This window comes from Anser cygnoides, chromosome 10, assembly GCF_040182565.1.
Source record: "Anser cygnoides isolate HZ-2024a breed goose chromosome 10, Taihu_goose_T2T_genome, whole genome shotgun sequence".
Taxonomy (NCBI): Eukaryota; Metazoa; Chordata; class Aves; order Anseriformes; family Anatidae; genus Anser; species Anser cygnoides.
Window position 1 is genome coordinate 23137009 of NC_089882.1, and position 20887 is coordinate 23157895.

Genomic DNA, 20887 nt, shown 5'->3' on the forward strand with positions numbered 1-20887 from the left:
TGACTGAAGGAGGCTTCTTGACAAAAGCATCGACTGCTTTAACTTCTACCCTCAAGAGATTAAACTGTCAACCTACATAAGAAATTAGAACACGGAGGATTTAAACTCGCTATTTTTCGTTTTCATTAAAATCTGGGAAATGTATTAAGAAGAGAAGCAATTAAAATGACATGTAAATGAACAATGAGTGACTTAACTGTAAGGGGTAGTAGCCACCTGCTTTCAAACCAAATCTTTATATTAGAAACTGTAATATTAAAGACGGAATTTTAACACCTTCTTCCCTTCCCCTCTGCCCCACCTGGAAAACCAGGTCCTCTACAAAGCGAGCAACCATTTTATATTGCCAAAGGAGGAACACAAGAGGAGGAAAAGATTTACTGCCCAGCTATTTGCCATTTGGATTTGTAAGTGGAAGACCGAGGTTTAAATAGATATGGCATAAGCCATGAGCCACACAGAGACAGAAAATAGAGGGCTGCCATTGCGCACTGACAGCAGTAAACAGCCATGCCTTCTACCAAGCCTTGCTGTTATCCCACCCAGTCTGCCTGAGCTCAACAGTTTTGCATATCCATAAAAACAAATATATTTGTTTCTAAAAAAAAAAAAAAAAAAGCCATCGAAGTAGAATTATTAGAAAGCTTAACCCTAGCATGCTTTGCTAATTTTTATTATTTCTTCAAAAAGCATGTTCCAGGCAGGTAAGTTTGCCGCACACACTGGTCCAAATTCAGCTGCACCAAAATTCCTACAGATCCAACTGCAGGACCATAGCCCTCTGCCAGGTCAGCACCTAAAAGACTTTTTGGGAAGCACACTCAGCCCATCTCCTGCCTTAGTTTGCACAGCTGGGCACTGTGCAGACCCAGACACCAGTAAAATAAAGGACGAATCCTGAAGAAGGCAGAAGAAAGCACACCTCAGAGTTAGACAGTTCGGGATCACAGCTAAGCAAGTACAAGTGTATCTACCGAAACTTTAGCCAGCTGTTCATTTGCAATTTCTTCCTCAGTACCCTGCATTAAAAACTCACCTGAGCTGTATGTTTGAACCAAATAAATGCTATGGCCTTTATTTATATAAATCTTTGGCATCTGCACTAAGAACAGCAAATAGTTTATAACCAGCTTTAGTTTTCTACGATGTTTAAAATCAGCCATGAGTAATCAATGTCCATTAGTAAGAGCTATTAAAGGAAGTGATCAAACCATAATACTCTTTCGTAGTTTGAAGCATGTGGGAAGAACCATCTCCTGCACAGAGCGAGCGATCAGCCCTGCAGAGCTGGACACCGCAGCTGTTCTGCGCTTCCACTGCTAAAAACTCTCAAGAACAGACTACACGGCTACCTAAAAAAATTACAGATTGCAAGTAACTGATGCTGTGATGGTTTTCATGCAAGGCATTTTAAAGTAACCCACTTTACAATTTGGTTAAAAACAAAATGTCAGACAAGCTACATGACAGAAGCTGGCATTGTCTTTACTCCGAATATTCCTACAGCACTGCTATTGTATGACAGGAAGATCTCCTGCGCTTTACTCTCCTGAACAGCAGGCATCAGCAGACTTCCAAAGCACCAAGACACACAGGAGTCAGTGGTGCTTTGAGGAGTATCTGGGACAGGAGTGGGGACTCAGCGCTGCAAACCAGGTGCAGGGGATATCCACATGGAGCACCTTCACCAAGGGTTGGTGTCCATCTATCCAGCACTACTTGCATTAGACATTTTAATTGCTAGGCACGTTTAGAGTCTAGAGCAGGCCCATTGGTGTTACAAACGTGACTATTTTGCATTTTTAGAATTCAGAATAGTTCTAAATATAAAGTTCATAGAAAGATTCTGAATAAAAAGTTCATATAAAGATCATCAAATCCAACTGCCTGACCACTTCAGGACTACCCGAAAACTGAAGCATATTACTAAGAGCGCTATCCAAATGCCTCTTGAACACTGACAGGCGCAGGGCATCAGCCACAACTATGTGCAAGACATTACTCATGTCATCTTATAACACGTCTGGAACATCGCTGAATGCCTCTGTCCTGCCTGATGTCTCCATACTTCCACAGGGGTGCTGGTGGCGCAGCCATTCTCTCTCCAGGTGTCACTCATCACCTCCAGAGGTAGCAGCAGGAACAGGACACACTCCGTTACTCCTGTCTGTGAATCCCATTCTGGAAATTTTCAAAGTCACATTTTCTGTGTCTGAGAATTTATCCTACAGGATATTTTTAGACAAGCTGAATAATTCTACTGTGTATAGTCCAGTGTGAAGACCCTTTAGCCATAATTCTCTAAGTCCTGTGAGGACTGCACTGTTCTCTGACAGAATTTAAGCTCCTTTATATTCTGTAGGCCTTTAAATGTCCAAGGACACAAGAATACTTTCCCAAATACTTGGAAATTTGGAAAACCAATCTGCCAGAGCTTATATGATACTGAACTGACATACATATTCATTTGAAACACTTTCTCTCCATTAATGAACAACAGCTACAGTCTAGTATCTTTTTTACAGTCATGGATTTACTGCTCCTTCATCATAATCACCACTGTAATTTTAATCTAATATTACATCCAGTACATTCTAAAATTTGCCACTCGTCCCACCCCCTCCGCTGACTTGTTGCAGAGTTTGTGTCTCTCTTTATTTACTGTTCACGAAACATGGGGACATTGGGATAACCATTAATTACATCTAGGCACATTTGTTCTTTACTTGCAAAAGCCTTTGGCTTCTGCTGGATTTCTTAATTACTGTTTTATCTTTATTTTAGAAGAATGAGAAATGTCTGTTTTCTTAATATCCTTGCTTGTTCTCAGGCTCTGGAAAAGAAACAGAAAAAAAACGTAACAGCAAACTCGATAATCCTATGTCTTTAATCACAGACGTGAAGATGTATCCTAAGTCACTTCTCAGAGCCAGTTCAAGTCTGTTAGGGTTTTTTGGGTCAAGTGCAACTCCATGTGAATAACTGTTTGGTTTCCTTGCCTGACCCTAAGCAAATAAACCAGCAAGGAACTCCATCCACTACAAGACTTTGGCTGTAACCTATCACACACGAGGTACTTCTAAAGAGAAGCGCTGATGCTACCTTCTCATAAAAGTCCATGTAGTACTTAACATGCAAGTTAAAGAGTTGAGAAACTTGCAGGCTATATAAAAAACAGAGAAAAATAGCATAAGAATAACAGAAAAGAAAGGTGAAAAACATTTTGTACTTTCATTGTCTATGTTTCTTGACATTTTCTATATTTAGTGGAGTTTTCTTTTTTTTTTTAAGTATGCTTACATAAATAAACTCTAGCAGATCAAACTCAAGGAAAAGACTACCACAACAAAGTAAAATAAACTTTGCATTTTAAAATGTAAAATTGGAAGAGAAGACAGCTTAAACACAGTCTAGGATTAACTTTTCTTAGTGCATTCTTTTCTTGGCTGTGAAGCGATGGTCAAACTGGCCCCTTTCTCTTTATTGAACCACTTCATCTAGCCATCCTTTAAGGATTTTTACCTGAACTGATAGTTGATGAATCACCTGTGTACCTGTCCTTCATTTCCACTTGCGGTGTGTTCTGGAAATAGCAAACTTTCAGGTGTTCACCAAACAACTACCAGAAACCTGCTGTCATCTCACTCCCTCCTTCCTTGCTGAAAAGTTGAGCTAAGCCAGCCTCAAGCTTAAATTCCATGCTGCATTTTTTTCATCTGTTTAAATACACTGTTTTTCCCCCCATAACCAATTTTAAGAAACCTGAGCTTTATTACCCTTTGAAGTTTGAATGACAAATTGCTAACAGGCAACACAGAAACCTATCTTGGTCCACAAGACAAGGAAACTGCTTCACTCCCACCCCAAATCAGGACATGTTCACTTCAAGTTCATTCAAAACATTCAGGAGAAGCTCTTTGTCTAGCAAAGAAAGGAATCACACTTTCTTCTCACGGTATATTTGAGGAAGATTAACTATGTTATCTCTAATTTGCTACTAAAACCCTGAAGTCCCCTCCTCACATTTAAGTAAGGCTTTACACAGTTCCATATAAAAAAACATTTCAATTTTTTAACCCTCATTTATCAGGTTAAGAAAAGTAATGCACTTGAAAATTAACTTTTTTTTTTTTTTTTTTTTTACATACGATGTCCCCATTAATACAAGTTTTTCTGTTTTAAATTCCTAAGTAAATACATTGAGAATCCCCCAAAACTGTAACCACAGCAGTGTATTTCGTATGATAAATTTTGAGAAACATTATTTTGGGAAATACTCTTTCAAACAGCTCCTTCAGCTGGTAAAGTGTGGGACCCAGATGGTATCCACAAAAGAGAAAGAAGTACCACTTGACAACTTGTAATAAAGCTGAACGCTGCACCCTAATGAACACTTGCACCCTAATGAACATTCATCAGGCCTTCTTGTTTATTTACATTTTGCAGCACCCAAGCTGCCGGTTAGCAAGAGCAAACCTATTCAACAAAGTAAAACAAAAGAGGTGTTCAGCTTCTCTTTGCATTCCAAATGGAGAAGTGATTGCATCTTTCTTTCTGGTGAAGAGTTTACTAATAAGCCACCAAAACGTTTGATTGTAATACAGTGACTGTAAAAGCTATTACAGTCTAATTAAGCAGATAAATTTCATTTTCAGCTCTACATGGCAGATTTTATTCCAGCCCCCAGTGCTTTCGGTCCATTTGTACACACAACAGGGAGAGGTGTGTTGAGTAAGAAAATTGGGACTTTAACAGCACAGCTACTGAATATACTTCTCTAGTACATTATGCATATCTTGATTTATTCTTTTATGTGACAGCTTAATTTTAGGCTTCCAGTGTTGTCTAGAATGCTGCAACAGTCTCTCAATAGCACCTTAACGCTGGAAACTATTAATCTGTATTTTGCAAGTCTTTCTTTGTCTCCAGCCCCTGGTCCTACTGTATTTTGATTACTTATTGAAAATAGCTGGCAGTATTGTCAAATTAGTAGGATTATCCTGGTTTAAAAAGGAAATAAGGTCAGTTATTTTACTCCCACCCAGCCTTCAACTCCCATGTATTGCTACAACTCTTGCATCCTACAAAATGGTCGGTTTCCTGTGGAAAAGACAGGTGTGTGCAGCTGTCTGCTTCATCCCACACTGGAACATAACACTGAAACAAGCATGGTAGGCTAAAGCCCCATCGCTTGGTACTACTCTCTGCTGATACAAACCTCTTGGTCAGAGCAGGAATGAGACCTGGGGCAGACTGTTCAGAGGCGCTCCTTTAGCAGGTTGTTTGTGATGGCAAAGAAATAAATTGAGCAGTTAATACTGCTGATATTTGAAGCACACTTAAACCTGTCTCCAAAACAGTTTGTGTTGTTCTCTTCACCCAAGCACATAGGAATACTCCTTTCAAACCTTACCTGAAATGGGGACTTCTATGAAACAGCCACTCCAGAGAAATGTACACAGCCAACATTCAGGCTACTAACCATCTCTGACCGGAGATCAAGGAGGAAAGGGGTGACAGTGCCCTAGCTGCAGCAGTGGTCTTGAGAGTTGTTGCAGCTTCTGAAACATGGGGCACAGAGCAAGAAGCAATTCTTCGTGCTCCCTGCAACAGCTGCTGTCTCAGGTTAGATGCAAATCCAAGACCCAGCTGCGTATCTGCCATGCAGTGATCATGAATATAAGTGCTCACAAGATGAAAGGCTCAGTAGACCAAGTCTCCACTCATTCCATCTCAGCTCCTTTGCTCCTGGTCCCTTATTTTTTCCCAGTATAGTTACTATGTAGAACATAAGTTCAGAAATGCTAATTGTTCATTAATAAAATTAAATAAAATAAATAACCCCACACTAAATTCCTGTTTTGTAGCAATATACTATAGCCCTACCATTTTCCTCCCTCATCTGTAAGAACACATTGTAGACAAACACTGTAAGCAATGAACACGGAAAGAAGCACCCCACCCTGCCCCTTACTGCACGGGCAGGGCAGCCTTGCTGCTTGCTGTTCAGCTGTTCCCCCCACAAGCAAGGAATGACGTATCTTCCAGAGTTCAGATTTTCTTTACCTTGTAGCAAACATTGCCCTCAGGGAAGAAAAGGTAGCAGCATCTTCTTTCAAAGCCTTCAGCTCATTTCGCAGCTTCATCATTGTCTCCGTAACCATCGCTTTCTCGTTTTCGTACTTGCTTTTTAAGTTGGCAAGGGCCACCTCTGCAGTCTATTGTTTACCAAGAAGAACAGAAATGTAGTGGTTAATGAAACGTTTGACAAAGTTGTTATCTAGGAGATTTCAAATGGCCATTCACGTAATGAAATGTTTACTTAGTACTGGAATGTTAAACTTCTGTTCAACTTCTCTAGTAGAGGTTAAATAAAATTTCATCTTCGAGCACTGGAAACAGATGGGACATTTGGGGCTCCTACTACCATTAACCACGAAGCAGCGTCTGGGAAGTTACAGAATATACGTTTAGTGACACTTATCTCCAACTGCTAGTAAAAATCAGACATTACATACTTCACAAAAAAAAGTGTATTTACTATCTGTCTATTTACACACATTAACCCTTAACTTGCATTTTGCCTATCTTACATTATGGTACATCATTATGCTAAAATACAAGTGCAAAAAGAAAACTGAAAGTAGGTATATATTTCTTAAATACAATACTTTAAAAAAAAAAACAACTTGTATTACTTTAGAGGAGACAATGAAGCATGTCAGGTTGTCTTAATGTCAGTTATTTTCACCTGCTGCACTGCTAATGTGTATCAAATGGCATGGTCCAATCCCCAAAGACTAATTTTACCTTTCAACCCTCTTATTTTGTCCATGCTCTTATATCACATCCTCATCTTGGAAAACTTTATTTTATAAGCAGTTTCAGAGAGAAGAGGATATGAACTTAAGAATTCATTCAAGTAGAAAATAAGATTTACCTCCTTGCTTTAGGTTTCTTACATTAAACATAATCTGATATAATTCAGATAGATTGAATTTATCTCAAATAAAAACTTTCATGCGTATGTGACAACCAAAAGCCAGTTACAGCCCCAACACGCAGCTACACAGGAGCACAACTTTGTGCCTGTGATGACACAGCCTGCCTCTACTCAGCCTTGTACCTTACAGGTATCAGGAAGAAGAGCTCCACTGAGTTTAAGAAATGGCAGTATGTCCTCAAAGACATACTGTTCCTCTGTGCTTAATAACCTAATTATGACCCTGAGACACAGATGTGATAGCTGCAAAGACCTGCTCACCTGTTTGTTGGCCTTCAGCACAGTTCTCAGAGTTGCTATCTGTTCTCTCTTGGTACTCAGCAGGGACTTCAGCTTCAGGATTTCTTCCATGAGAGCTTCCTTGTCTTTGTCCACCACTGGCCCAAGTTCTTGAGTGGCAACTCGCTGCCTGGACAACTCAGTTGTTCTGTCCACAGCAGCTTGCAGGTGTTTGATCTGATCCCGGATTATTGCGATCAAGTTGTAAATGTTCATTGGTTCCTTCCGAGGATCTGACACAGGAGATGGCAGAGATGACACTGGAGATGGGCTGCTGTCACCGCTTCCGTTCTCTGCCTTTCCAAGCTCAATAGTTAACAGCCCCTTTGAAAGAAGAATAGGAGACCTCCTTCCCTTGGTCTCTGGACTACTGCGTCCTCCTTTACCTTCCTTGTAGTAATCCAGCATCACTCTGTTTGGAGTTTCGTTGTTGCACATGCAGACATGGTGGTATAAGTTGGCCAGTTCCTCACTGAAGGTGACCAGCTCATCTTGTGCCACACTGAGGCTGCCCTGTGTTTCTCCAGCAACATCACTGACTTTCTTCAGCTCCTTCTCCAGTCTGGCCACTTGTTCTCTATCATGCCTGCTGGATTTTTCTAATGAGGCGATCTTTTCAGTGAGAGCTTGGCTCTCAGTTTCGTATCTGCTCTTGTCTTCCTCATACTTAGACTCACATTCTTTGTATTTCGTCTTAAGATTTTTAAGTTCTTCTTTTAGGTCAGTAATCTCTGCCACAGCCACTTTGTATTTGCACTCCAGGATCTCTGGCCCATTGATGTCAACTTCATAATAATCTCCATCTTCGTGGCTGTCCCGGTCCTTCTCGTTGTCAAGGGCAGACTGACGTTCCTTGCTGACCTGGAGCTTCTTCATTGCATTCAGGTTTTCAGTAAGCCTACCAACTTTCTCATGCTGCTCTGAGAGGGCCCCTCGTGTGTTTTCCAGCTGTTTCTGAGACTCCTGTAGTGTCGTCAACAAATTCACCTTTTCTCTTTCCATCTGAAAGGCATGAACACAGGCATCTGTATGAAGGAAACTGTTCTACTAAGCGGTTTTACTGTAAGAGACAGAAGCTTAGCCAAGGTGCATGTGGTTACAGAAACCTGATCACTTGTACATTACTGAAAAGGCTATTTCACATATTCTAAACACAAAAATAAAACAAAAACAACTGCTGCAAGCAGTGTTCCTCCCCAAATCTTTCTCATTTCCCCTCTAAAATGTGCATTTTCAGGCTTTTCTTCCATAGCTCATGGTCTCCTTGTAAAAAACAAAAACATTCAGCTGAAGATAAGCTAAAATTTACTGTTATCTTGCAAATTGTCAAGTAAATATAAGAAGACAAACAGTCTATTGTAGAAGCTTGGAGCTTCATTAAAATATTTTCTAAATTGGATTAAGTGAAAATTATCACATGGACACGGAAGACCTTGGACATAATGAAAATTTTCAAGTTTTTCCTCTGAAAGTTCTCATTTTGAAAGAAACCCATTTTTTCCACAAAGGCTTTTTGATTAGAGCTCTCTAAAAAAATCAAAAATTGACAAAATAACCCTAAAACATTTCTAGGTGACGTAAATATGTACTTTGTTTCAAGTTCTGCAATCTCCCAAAAGTGCATGTGTAAAACAAAAATGCTTGACACCAATTAACATCTTGTAATTTTAGAACTAAATATAAAAAAACAGCTATGGGTGTACAAAACTCCATCTGATGAAGGTGACTGGAATAACTATCCATTTTTGAACAAAATACTTAATCCGTTGATTAAGTTTCTTGCTATGGGTGACACAATGAAGGGGACACAGCCTATACTGCTTTGAACAGAACACGATCAACTTGACCTTCTTTGAATAAAAAAAAATAAAAAATAAACGTCTGGCAGCGTAGAGTCTGTAACAGTCTCTAATTCTAAAGCAATTAGAGATTTTACAAGTTTAGATCATACTATATGGTGTCCACCTGAGATGCTGAAAAGACGAATTCCCATCTGAAAAAACTCTAGCAGCTATTTAGAATTACAGTTATTTGGAAGACACATTTACCTGTACAAGCTGTTGTTTCAGCTTCTGGATTTCAGAAATGTTTAATTCACTCAGAAGATCTGAAACCAGACTTGGTGCTGGAGGGAAGCCTTCATTTTTCTTGGGCGTTGATGTATTATTCTTGCCATTGCTGAGTTTGCTGAGGCAATTTTGTTCAAATCCATTCATGATTTCATCGTTATTGGGCTCTGTGGCTTCATCACTGAACTTCAGCCCATCCAATGAGATGTTCAGGTGACTGTTGTACATGGAGTCGTTGATGTTCATGTAGTGAGACAGCTCTTTACGAAGATTGTTCTTCTGCTCCCTCTCTGTCTTCAGCGTCTCTAAGGCCTCCTCAAGCTGCCGTTCAGAGATCTCCTTCAGCCGAATGGCATCTTCCAGCTGGCTGTTGAGAAATTCTGTTTCTTCTTCAAGCCTTTTGATTTCGTGTTTCAGACCTTCAAATTCCACCTGAAAATACACAAATAGGGGAAGAAAGTACTAATGAAAATGTCTGCCTGCAAGACACCAAGTAATTTTACTTCTGAATGTTTGACTTCATTGAATATGATTGTTCTGAATATGGTAGTTCTGAAGTCTAGTTTTTGCATTTTAACCGTAACCACTGCCTGCTTACCTTCACTGAGACCATACAATAAAATTTCTAAGCAAAGCGTGGAATGAGCTGACCTACTCCAGCTTAATCAAGATAGCAGGCAGATGCAACATGTGATAGAGGCATCACAAAACAGGCTTTCCTAGCACATTATGCAAGCTCTTCTCGTGTTTGATTAACAAATTCCATGACCAATCCTCCCACAAATTTCAGTCTCAACATTTCTCAAACCCAGCACCTCAAAGCTATGCTTCCGATTCTCTGCTGCACTGCAGTTAGAATGTGCAACTGGGCTTAAAACTGTTGAGGCACACCTAGCAATCGAACTCTGCTTTTATACATTCAAAATAAGATGTTCTATTATTTCTGTCATCATAATTCCAGCACATCTTGAGAGGGCTACAACTCAGGCAGCTAAACAAAATTTTATGGCATGCTTTAGGTTTATACCTCTAAGACTGCATTTTATTTTTTAACCTCTCTTGCACTGAAATTATGAACACCAACATGAGCATAAGATTTTGAATCTATTGAAAAAAGCTTATAGAATACCCTTCCTTACCTTGAAAAAAGAAAACACGATAAATTATATATTCCTACTTTTCGCTAGCTATTAAAGGGATTTTAGGTGCCAATACGCACAATAGTGCTGACCCACATTTAACTGAGAAAAAGAGGATCCAATCATGGTAATTCTGTTTGGCAACTTAAGCCTGGGAAAACTTGATGGATTCTTCTAGTTATGTCAGTGGGATAATTAAAGCTTAATGAAATTCATCAAGTAGGATTATGACAGGGTAGAAAATGAAATAATCCATTGCCATTGAATTAGCTCTTGGTTCTAAATACGCCCACTGAGCTCAAATATTTAAGATTGCAGCATTTTTTCAAAGGTCCCAGAATACAATACCTGTAGTCAATAATTACTAGCAACTGACAAGATAGCATCTGCAGTTAAATTTGGCTCAACCCAGAATGACAGCATTCTTGAATATTGTTATTTTAGAATGTGAATGCAGACCCGGGAACTTTTACTTGCTTCTTCTAAAAGCATAAATGAGACAAAAATGGTAAAAATCAAAAGTAACCAACAACATAGCCTGAAATTCACCAGACCACCACCTCTTCCAGTCTGCATATGTAGAGCTTAATAGCCCCTTTTCACCTATCACATAATGTCAAAGTCCCCCAAGCGGCGTAATTAGACCAGGCACAGGCAGGTGAGAACAGGTTCAACCTGGAACCTGCTTTTGGGCACAGTGAGGCCAAAATGATAAACACTGGCGAAGAGTTTCACCTGGAAACACATGAAGTACAAAGACCACATCTAATCTAATTACCTCCACAAATGCTAACTGAGGGGAATTCTTGAGTTGTTCCAAAAACGCAATTTTCTTTTCTAAGATTATGAACATAGCTGGAACTGTGCACTGAAATGTGACTTTGTGAGATGAGGTCTGACAGTACAAAGTAGTTATTGACTACTGATACAGTTCATGAAAGTAGCTAGAAGAGAGGATGGAGACCAGGACTGGAGAGGTAATGCAAGCACTAAGTAGCAATATAAATATATGTTCAGAAATATACCCAGTTACAGACATGGTAAAAGAGGATGGATGGGTGGTAAATATTGCACAGATTGAACCAAGTAACAAAGCAGAGCGGCAAAGTATTAATTAACTTCCAACAAAGACAAAGAAGGCAATGGAAGGACTTAGAGGTCAAAGTAGAAGCAATACAGCCTCATGACTGTGTAGGAGCAGTCAGAAAGGATTTAAACATTTTTGGGACAACTGTTGGTACTAAAATTTTGGAGTTTGTAGTCTCAATAGTAGTATACATTTGCAAAAGTAGTGGTTGGATGTTCAAAGAATGAGACAGGACCATGCTGTAACACAGGAATTAACTAGTGCTATGAAAGCAATGCTCACTATTTTGAAACACTTGCCTGGTTTTGCTTCAGGACAGACACTTGTTTCTGGAGACAGATGTTTTCTTCTTCCAGCTCTGTGTAGTCTTGCAGCAAACGGGCTTCTCGGAATTTATATTCCTTAATATCATCTCGCAGACGGGCCCTTTGGATCTCCACATTCTGATTGACCTGGAAAAAACAAACAAAGCCCAAAGTAAGGGCAATTTGGTCAGCTACAATTACATTTTGAAAATTCATCTTTCCTTTTGTGCACTAATCAATTAGATTCTATTCAAACAGAACCTCCCCCAAATTAAATTACAGAAAATGAAGTCTTACGCAATAACTAGATTTTGTTTTCTTGCTTCTCTTACAAACTCTCCACTTTTGACAGTTAATGAGCAGGCAGGCAAATCAACATTCAAACATGTTATCTCACTGACCATAAGCAACAGATGAAAGTTTACCAGATTGGAAGTCAATACCTGCCTCCACTAACACTTAAATGAGATGGGGCTTTTCATGAGAGAAAGAAAAAGATTCAGACGACTCCAGACACTCTTATTTGGACCTGTATTTGCTCCTGCTTTTCATCAGACCTTTTCCTTATGCCTAGTGCAACTGTTTGGAAATATGTTCTAATGAATCCTTTTGGGGAGAGAGACATTGAGCTAAAGCTGAAATGAAGTCCAAGACTCCAGGCAGAAAGAAAGAACAACCGTGGTGAATTACCAAGTGTTCCCTCTCCTCAGCCCCAAGACTTACACAATACCTCAAAAAAAAAAAAATAGTTGTTTTGGGATACAGGAGAAGGAAAGATCAGTAGATGGCATAGTGTGATCTTCAGACTATTCATGAATACACATGGATACTTCAACACACTGAGCTGGGACGTACCCAGCTATGTGAATGGCTCGCTGTACTTACCTATGTGTGTTTGTTTTTTTTTTCAACCATCCGTTCGAGTCACATCTTTAAATATTTAATTAAAGCGAAAAATGTTTCAAAACATTAGCAAAAATATCTTCAGAGGAAAAAGAGGCAAGAGCTGCCCATAAAATAGTATCCAAATATGTTAGCAATCCTACCTGTCAAGTGACAGAACAGTTTTCCAGCCAGTTTCCACTCAAAACACACGCCCGTGAAAGAGGCAGCCTATCTACTCAGCTATTTAGGTGACACAATCTTATTTCTGTTTTCATCTATGAAGCAGCATAGACAAAAAGGCTTCACCCTCAGGTACATAGACTCAAATTCCCTTAGTATTCTCTGTATTGTTAGAAACAAAAATGTCAGCTGCAATACCTACAATTGAATAAAATAAGGTCTGAGTCCTCTTGTGAGTGTACAGCAGGAGTACAGAGAAATAATACACCACAGGTATCAACAGGCACGTACGGAGAGCTGAGAGATAAAGGACGTGGTTTTGGAGGGAGCATATGCCAGGACTTGCACCTGGCACATTCTAAACACCAACTCAGAAACACCTGCAACTGTAAGAACTTAATGTAAAAGATAGCTGCCTCCCCTGACAGACATTAGGCTATATAAACTTGTCTGTTATTTTTAGCTGTGAAGAAGAAAGCACTGCTTCCCAGTGCACTGAGAAGCAAAAACAAACATTCATCACTGAAACGAGACGCTGTGGTACAGTAACGCAGATGAAAAGTTGCTACACCCCATGTGCCAAGCGAGCACCACTCTCCTCTGCTGGTTCTTAACTATAGCAACACTGAGCCCAGTGTCAGAGCTTGGGGGATTCTCCCTGCCCTCTGTATACATGGTTTTGGCTTTGAGGTTAGAGCAAGTTACTGCAAAGCCAAGCCTAGGCTAAGACGCATCTTGTGACTCCACTTGGAAGCTACCTGGCAGATTCATTCAGCTACTAGCCAAAGTAAAAAAGCTGCAGTCTAATAAAACCTTTAACGTATACCCCAGTTTTAGAACTGGGGCTCTGTAACTGTTTATCCAGTTAATGCTGTTTCAATAGCACTTTCGTCCAAGAAACTAAAGAATATTTAAACTCTCCTGAAGCTTCAAAACACATTTCCCCAGTCAAGTACTGGCTCCGTCTTTGCACAAACTCAGAGCTACGGGAACGACACGGGGTGGTAGCTGAAGGCTGCAGGCTGACACAAAGTCAGGTCCTAACTTCCTCTTTGTGAGGACTGCACGGAGACCTCTCACCTTCAGCAGAGAGAGCCTCCAGCCAGATAATCCCACCTGTTTAACAGCTAAGACCACGAAAGGCTCTTGCATCAGTCCAAGCTCCATACAAATTAGGAGCTCTTCCCTGCAATTCTCCCCATTTCCAAGTCAGAAACACAAGAGGAGACCTCCCACCAAGCCTCCCACCAAGCTGCGGGGTGCTTCTCTCCCCCTTCTGCCCCCAAACACCATTCAGGTTGCTTTGCTGCTGTTTGTCCACGGATGACCTAATCGTTGCAGAGGTCAGTGCCTGGAAAAATCATTGAAGCCATTCTTTTTTGGAGAAAGAAGGGTTTCTGTCCAATCCTGTCTATTTAATTCAGAGTAACACTAAGAGCTCATTATATAACGTGAAAGTATTGTCATGCTCTGTCTAGCGCATTAAAAAAAAAAAATCACTATTTCAATGTGCACAGGAAGGGCAGATTTAAAAATAGCTCCTTTGTTTCCTGGCCGGAGAAGGAAGATATAACCTAGATTTATTGGCTGGATAGCAAACGGTACCTTCAGCTAACTCTTAGCATTTTCCTGTCAGATAGATGTGTGTGCTTACATGCTGCAAGGCTAAATGGGCACCATGCTATTTCATACAAATGACCAAATGTCAGGGTTTTTTTTGTGGAAAAGAAAAGCCACTGCCTCCTTTCTCAAACAGATTTTTGTATTATCCCCACCCAAAATAGTATTCATGTATTTAAAGACAGACACACGTACATTTCAGATGTTCTCATGAGTTGTTTTACGTGGCTAAAGCGCACAAAATGGTGAGCTGACCCACAGATGAGTTCGAACCAGAACCTTTCTGTGATTTTAGTATTTCTTGATGCTTCAGCACCTTCGAAGTTTCTTCCTTCCCCCTCTGCCCCAAATAACACCAAGGGTAGGAGAGAAGAGGGAGCTGGAAGACAAGGACATGCTTGGCTGGGCTCTCAGCTATATGGAAAGTCGTATCTCCACCCTAAGGAAATCACAGGGCATTTTCAAAGCATCCTTACCACTATGGGGAGGATCAACGGCCACAACACCCTGTTAAGCATTTGCCTACCTGACAAAGCCCCTCGAGTCCTTCACCCAGAGAATATTCGCCCTACACAGAAGCCTCCCATCCATCCTGTCCAGGAAAGTACAGATCACGAATACGACATTCTGGAATGATTTCACCTAAGACCACAGACCACTGTGACCCTGCTGCTAGAAAGTTTGTCTGAAGCATTTTTTTCCTCTCAGCTTTGCCTCAGAAGAGTCCTGAAAGGGGTGCCTTTTAGCAGCACAGGTGCTAGAAATACAGGGATTTCCTCAGCCATGAACAAAGGACTGGTTTGAATTGGCTTTGTCCGCGTACCAAAATGTAACTACTTCCCTTCACACTGCCCAAAGCCTGCTCCGTAGCACCTGGTTTTCTAGCGCACCCTACGATATAACATGTATAATCTAAGCATGAGAAGTAAATTTATTGCACAAAAATCTCAGGTAGCTGATTCCCCCCGTGTTATGGTTATTGCACGGCTCTGGGCATCATTCAGCCTCCAGCAGCAGCCAGAGGCTGGTCTTGCAGGTGATGTTCTACCATCACTAGCCCGATGCTGAGTTGCACTTAACTCCATGAGCTCCTGAGGCTGTGGATGAGCCCAAGTTCCTTGCTGTAATAAACATGCTCACACCTAAATTTACCTGTCATTATTATCAAGAGTCAAAGCTTAGTTTGCCCAAACTTATTACTAATTCTAGGATTAGATTCAAGGCTTTGTGCAATAACTATTTCTAGATATGATCATTCCCTTGAGTTCTTCGTGGAAGGGTTCACAAAAAAGGATGCAACCCCTCTGGAAGAAACGCAGTGTAGTCAGAATAGCTAGCAACTAGCATATATTCTGTTGTTATTGGAAGAAGAAAATAAAACAATCTCTTAGCGATTTTATTAAATATAATCATGAAAATTGGGAATAATAATCCCCAGCCATTTATGTAACTCAGCGCCTTCTTTGTCGGCAGCTTTTTGAAGGAGGCATTTCAATAAGTGCCCTTCTGAACATCGCTTTCATACTCACAGCTGTCATCCCACAAGAGCCAACCTCAATACACCTCAAGTACCAATGGTGAAATTAAGAACTCAAGATCTGAACCACAGTGTGACCAGAGGCTGGGAGAAGCAGCTTTTTGGTACGTGAGCCCTGGTGTGAAGAGAACATGCCAACAGTGTGAAGGCACCACGGCTGGGGCGACTGCAAGCTGGGAAGAGAAGCATGTGTATTTCCCACACAATCCCTGTTCAAAATTTCGACTATACCATAACATACACACTCTCCCCACACATTGAAAGCAGGGAAATGGAAGATCCTGAGAAGCAGGCGCAGCCCACAGCAGCATCTCACGTGCAGCAAAAGCCGGGAGATGGTTGTGGGCATGACCCCCTCACGCTGCCTCTCGCCTATGGGCCCAGCGCTCAGCTACCTGGAGCTCCGGAGGACGGTAACATGAGGTGCTGCAGGCATTCCTCACTGATTCACAGGCCCACTGCTAACCACATGTAGCCATGCAGGTTAGTGTACATGCCACTTCTATGCGTATATTCGCATAAGGGCAGCATATATGGTTTCTTCACATTCTATGTGCCCCCACCCCATTTTTTTTAAAGCCTTTTGACAGAAGACAAAGATAAGTTTAAGTATTTTCCTTCAGAGCTTTATCATTATTTCCTTGCCCATTTTTCATGTTCTTGTTCTACATGCAGGAAAATATATTTCATAAAACATACACACAAAACATAACTACAGCCCCAAACTTTTGTTCCTCAGGACATTTGTTCAACCATTCAGACTATTCTCACTGACGTGCTATAGTCATCCACTTACTGGTACATACTTATGATAGCAGTTATACTTTTATTCAATTTATAAGCCACAGACATCCCTCCTGGGCACTACACAAGAGAAAGAGAAACAGACAATCGTCTGGATACAAATGCTCCTTTTTTTTGTAATTGTATCCAGAACCCTTGTCCTCTTCTCCAAACACTGCCAGAAAAATTAAGATGCTCTCAAAAGTGTTTTATGACACAGACATGTTCAAAAGAAATATTGCAAAAGATAGACCACAGCCAGTAGAGAAAGTCACTGTTTGCACCATTAGGACTATATATTTTCAAGAATGTATAGAAAATGGTTTTGGTGACTTGTTCTCACAAGCCCACTGGAGAAAAATAGATATTACGTTAAACTTGTAGTTTAGACTTTTCCACTCTTTTATTCCAAGTCATGCCAAGACACCATCTATCTGCTGAAAAGCTGCTGGACTTCCTAAGCTTTGGTGTGACTGCAGACAGAGGTTGATACAAATAGGGAAGGAAAGAGGAAGGTGGAGTGTTGTGGTCACTCAGAAGCAGAACAAATAGCATTTTGTGTGTTTTCAGAAGTTAAGTCAAGCTTTAATCCCCTTTCATAACGAAAAAATTACTGAGAAAAAAAAACCAAGAGAGATGACTCATATCCCACTCAAAGGCTCACTTCCCAGGTGCCTCTCTGAAATATTATTTTACTCTGTGAACAGTGAAAAATAATCTGCAGTGGTATCTGCAGTCAAAAGTACCCGAGAAACTCTAAGTCAGCAGTGGTCTTGCAGGAATGTGAACCGCAATCAGATGCCACTGAGGCTGCTCTGCCAGCCACACAGCTCAGTGGCATGACATGAGCCTCCCAAACACAGTGCTGGGAACACCTGTGTTGCTTTTTTGGGTCGTTCTGCAACTAATACTAAGAGAGCTTACCAAAAAAAAAAAAAAAACACAACAAAACCTCACCTCTTTTGAGGTTTTACTACACTTGGGCCAGATGTCTGTTTTATATTTTATGCATTGGGAGCCACTTTGGTGAGTGAATCTGATTTCTCCTTCCTAGTAGATTTTGCTGTTTTATTTTATTGGACTAGGAGACAAGCTCTGAAGAGCTCTAAATCACACAAGACATGCCCAGTCTTCCCAAGCACAGTCAGGCTGAACTCTGTGACAAATATCCTGTAGGGAACAAAAATCAGGGATGGCAGGGAACTAACTCACAACACGTTTATCCTTCCATAGGAAGAGGAGAAAATAACATACAATCCATTTGTCATACCTTGTTCATAATGCTTTCAATAGCTCTGAAGCATTAACAGAAGACACACAGCTACACTGAAACTTCAGTAGCAGATGTGTACAAATGCCTGTGGTGATGAGTTTTTTTTTGTTTTTTCTATTTTCTAAAACTTGTCCTCTCATAACCAACCACTTACTCCATGATGAAGCATTTCACCGTGTATAGATGTCTCAGACTTTCTTTAGCTGTGATTAGTAGGGTGGTGCCCAGCATTAACACACACAGCTCAAGATTTATTTTGTTGCAAACCACTGAACAAAAAGCTTTGTGAAGCTGTGACATTAAGGATGGGTTTACTGCAACACCAAGAAATGCACTGTCATGGATTTCTTTTCTGTGCAATATTAGAGAGACCTGAGCTGAGACTCGGTTACTGCAGCGTCTCCAGGAGCCATATGAATCCCTCATAACTACTTAGACATCAGGCCTTGCTACAATGCACAAGTTTATTTGCTTAACGTGGTGTTTGCTCCCGACCCGCTCCAGCACTCGATCCAGCCTGGAGCCCTGCCCCTGCCGGGGTAGCGGGGAGCGTCAACATCTGCAGCGTCAACATCTGCGGCTGGTGGGCCCCAGCCCGGCCTGGGGGCCGGGACAGAAAGGCTGACCCAAATTAATGACAGTGTTACGAGTGGCCCTGAGTAACGTTGCTATTACAGTCTCCCCCTTCCTGCTCTGAATTGCTTGCTAAGAGCAGTCAAACTGCAGCTGCTTTTCCAATCTCAAATCTAAATGCTGGGCAGCTTTCCATATCCTTCGCTGCCACAAAGAACACGTTTAACCCTTCCAAGGCCTGCCAGTAGACTTTAGGTAGCTGTCTTTTCCCTCCAGAAGGATTAGTGGAGCCGAGCCCAGCTCTAAGAAGCATCACTGCTGACCAAGGCAGCGCCAAGCAATCGGTGTCGCAATTTCTTCAGTCACCAGCGGTTGTCACCTTCCCTTCTTCCTGTGATGAGGGGGTGTTCTCAGGGTCCACAGAGAAAGAGCGCTTTAGCCTCCATACAATTACTGTATTTAAGCTGAATCAGAGCAGCCATAACTAGCATAACCCCTGTTACTTCAAAAGACAGCTTGGGAGAGCTGGAAAGCGCAAATATTCAGAGCAGGGCCCACAGCTGTCTACTGGTCACTGCCAGCATTCAAGTCAAGGGGAACATTACTCACTGCAGCTGGGGCCAGGCTGCCATCTTATGTGAGTATTAGCAAACCCCTGACATCCAAACCACCCAAAAGGTTAGGATTTCCTACAGGAGCAGGCCTAGGGACACGAGTCCAGGTAACCCTCACAGCCACGGTGCAGTCTGTCACTTCAGTTTGTTGACATAACCAGAAGCCTTGGCCTTTACTCATCAGCTGGGACTATGACTCTCCCCCACAAGTTACAGAGCTCCTAAAGGAAAGCTGAGGGACAGGGGAACCAACAGTGTGCAAAGGCACAGCCCGGTACCGCCGGGGCAGCAGCCCCACTGCCAGCAGCCCCCAGAGCGGGCAAGGCTGAGCGGCAGCCACACTCATTGGCCTGTGGCCTGCTTGTGGCTAACAGGCTTGAAAGGGTTCTTCTGCATGCTTGGGCTCGTATTTTCAGATGCTCACACACAAGCTTGAGGCAGCTTCAGCTAGCCTTCCTCATGCTGAAAGGGGAAGGAAGAAAGGAGTCCGGTAACTGAGACAACTGCCCGCTGTGTTCAGTGGCTTGTCCATCATTCCCCAAAGTCTGGGAGGGCACAGGGACAGCTGAACACAGACACAGCTCGGCCATGTCTGAGCTCAAGCCCTGGCACAGCTCTGGGGCAGCACTGCAGCAGTCTCCCTGGGGATGCAAGCTAGCAAGGGATGGGAAAGATGAGGAGCACTTCCAGGAAAACAAAAATGAACAAGCCAGCTGGGCTTACATAAGGAACACAGAAAAACTACCCTGCATCTTCTGCTTTTTTTTGTCTAACAGCCCACATTTAGAGGAATAACATAGTACTAAAGCTGCATCCTACATAGTAGCTCTAAATCACATTTCATTTTTTAAAAAACATATATTGTGATATTGAATGTACTGCTTTTGTATTTCTAATTAAAACTAATTATTGAAAGCTAATAAGCACAATCAACCACTATATCAGCACTCCTTAACAGAAAACAGAATAAAACCCAAGAGCAAGATACTGTTCTGTGTGGAAAGGCCCTGGTGGCTCTAAGGCCTAACAGTACAGGAGACCACAAAACAAACTTTGAAACAGTAACCTGCTGAAACTGATTTCAGACCACCAAAAGCTCTCCGGGTTTCATTTCCCATCTAAGGCATAAAAACTGTACTCCTCTAACACACCAGATTAAGAGAGTCAATAAACCAACCTGGTTAAGCAACTCTCTTACCAGTCATGCACAAGTGAGCCAATGCAGTAATTCCTCAAACTCAAAACAGACAAGTTTCCCTACCTAGAAATTGGCCTTCAGTTCTAGTTTCAGTAAGAGATGACTCTTCTCCAAAGCAACTATGCTGTTGGAATATTTCCAACAGCCAGTCGAGAACAGAGACTTTGGGTAGGTGCAAACACAGCCTGCCTCCTGAGCCTACTGCAGCAGTTCCCCCGGCAAACCCACCCAGCCCTGGCCCTGAACAGGTGCCAGAAGGGCCCCCAGGAAACAGGCAAGTGTGCTCCACCTGCACTGCCTGATCGAGGTCTTGTTGTTTCTGCTTTTTGATTTTATCATCCT

The 20887-nt window shown here is 41.6% G+C and overlaps 1 protein-coding gene across 7 annotated transcripts in view; it reads right to left on the reverse strand.

Annotated features, from left to right (window-relative positions):
* The window catches only part of BICD2 (BICD cargo adaptor 2), an 88038-nt gene that overhangs the window by 8680 nt on the left and 58471 nt on the right, over nt 1-20887 (reverse strand). For all 7 annotated transcript variants that reach the window (XM_048061403.2, XM_013187717.3, XM_013187715.3 and 4 more), the window contains exons 3-6: nt 11877-12029; nt 9331-9783; nt 7265-8284; nt 6067-6218 (exon numbers count right to left, since the gene is read on the reverse strand). In XM_048061403.2, the coding sequence (XP_047917360.2) occupies nt 6067-6218; nt 7265-8284; nt 9331-9783; nt 11877-12029 (1778 nt within the window). The remainder of the gene's footprint in view (nt 1-6066; nt 6219-7264; nt 8285-9330; nt 9784-11876; nt 12030-20887) is intronic.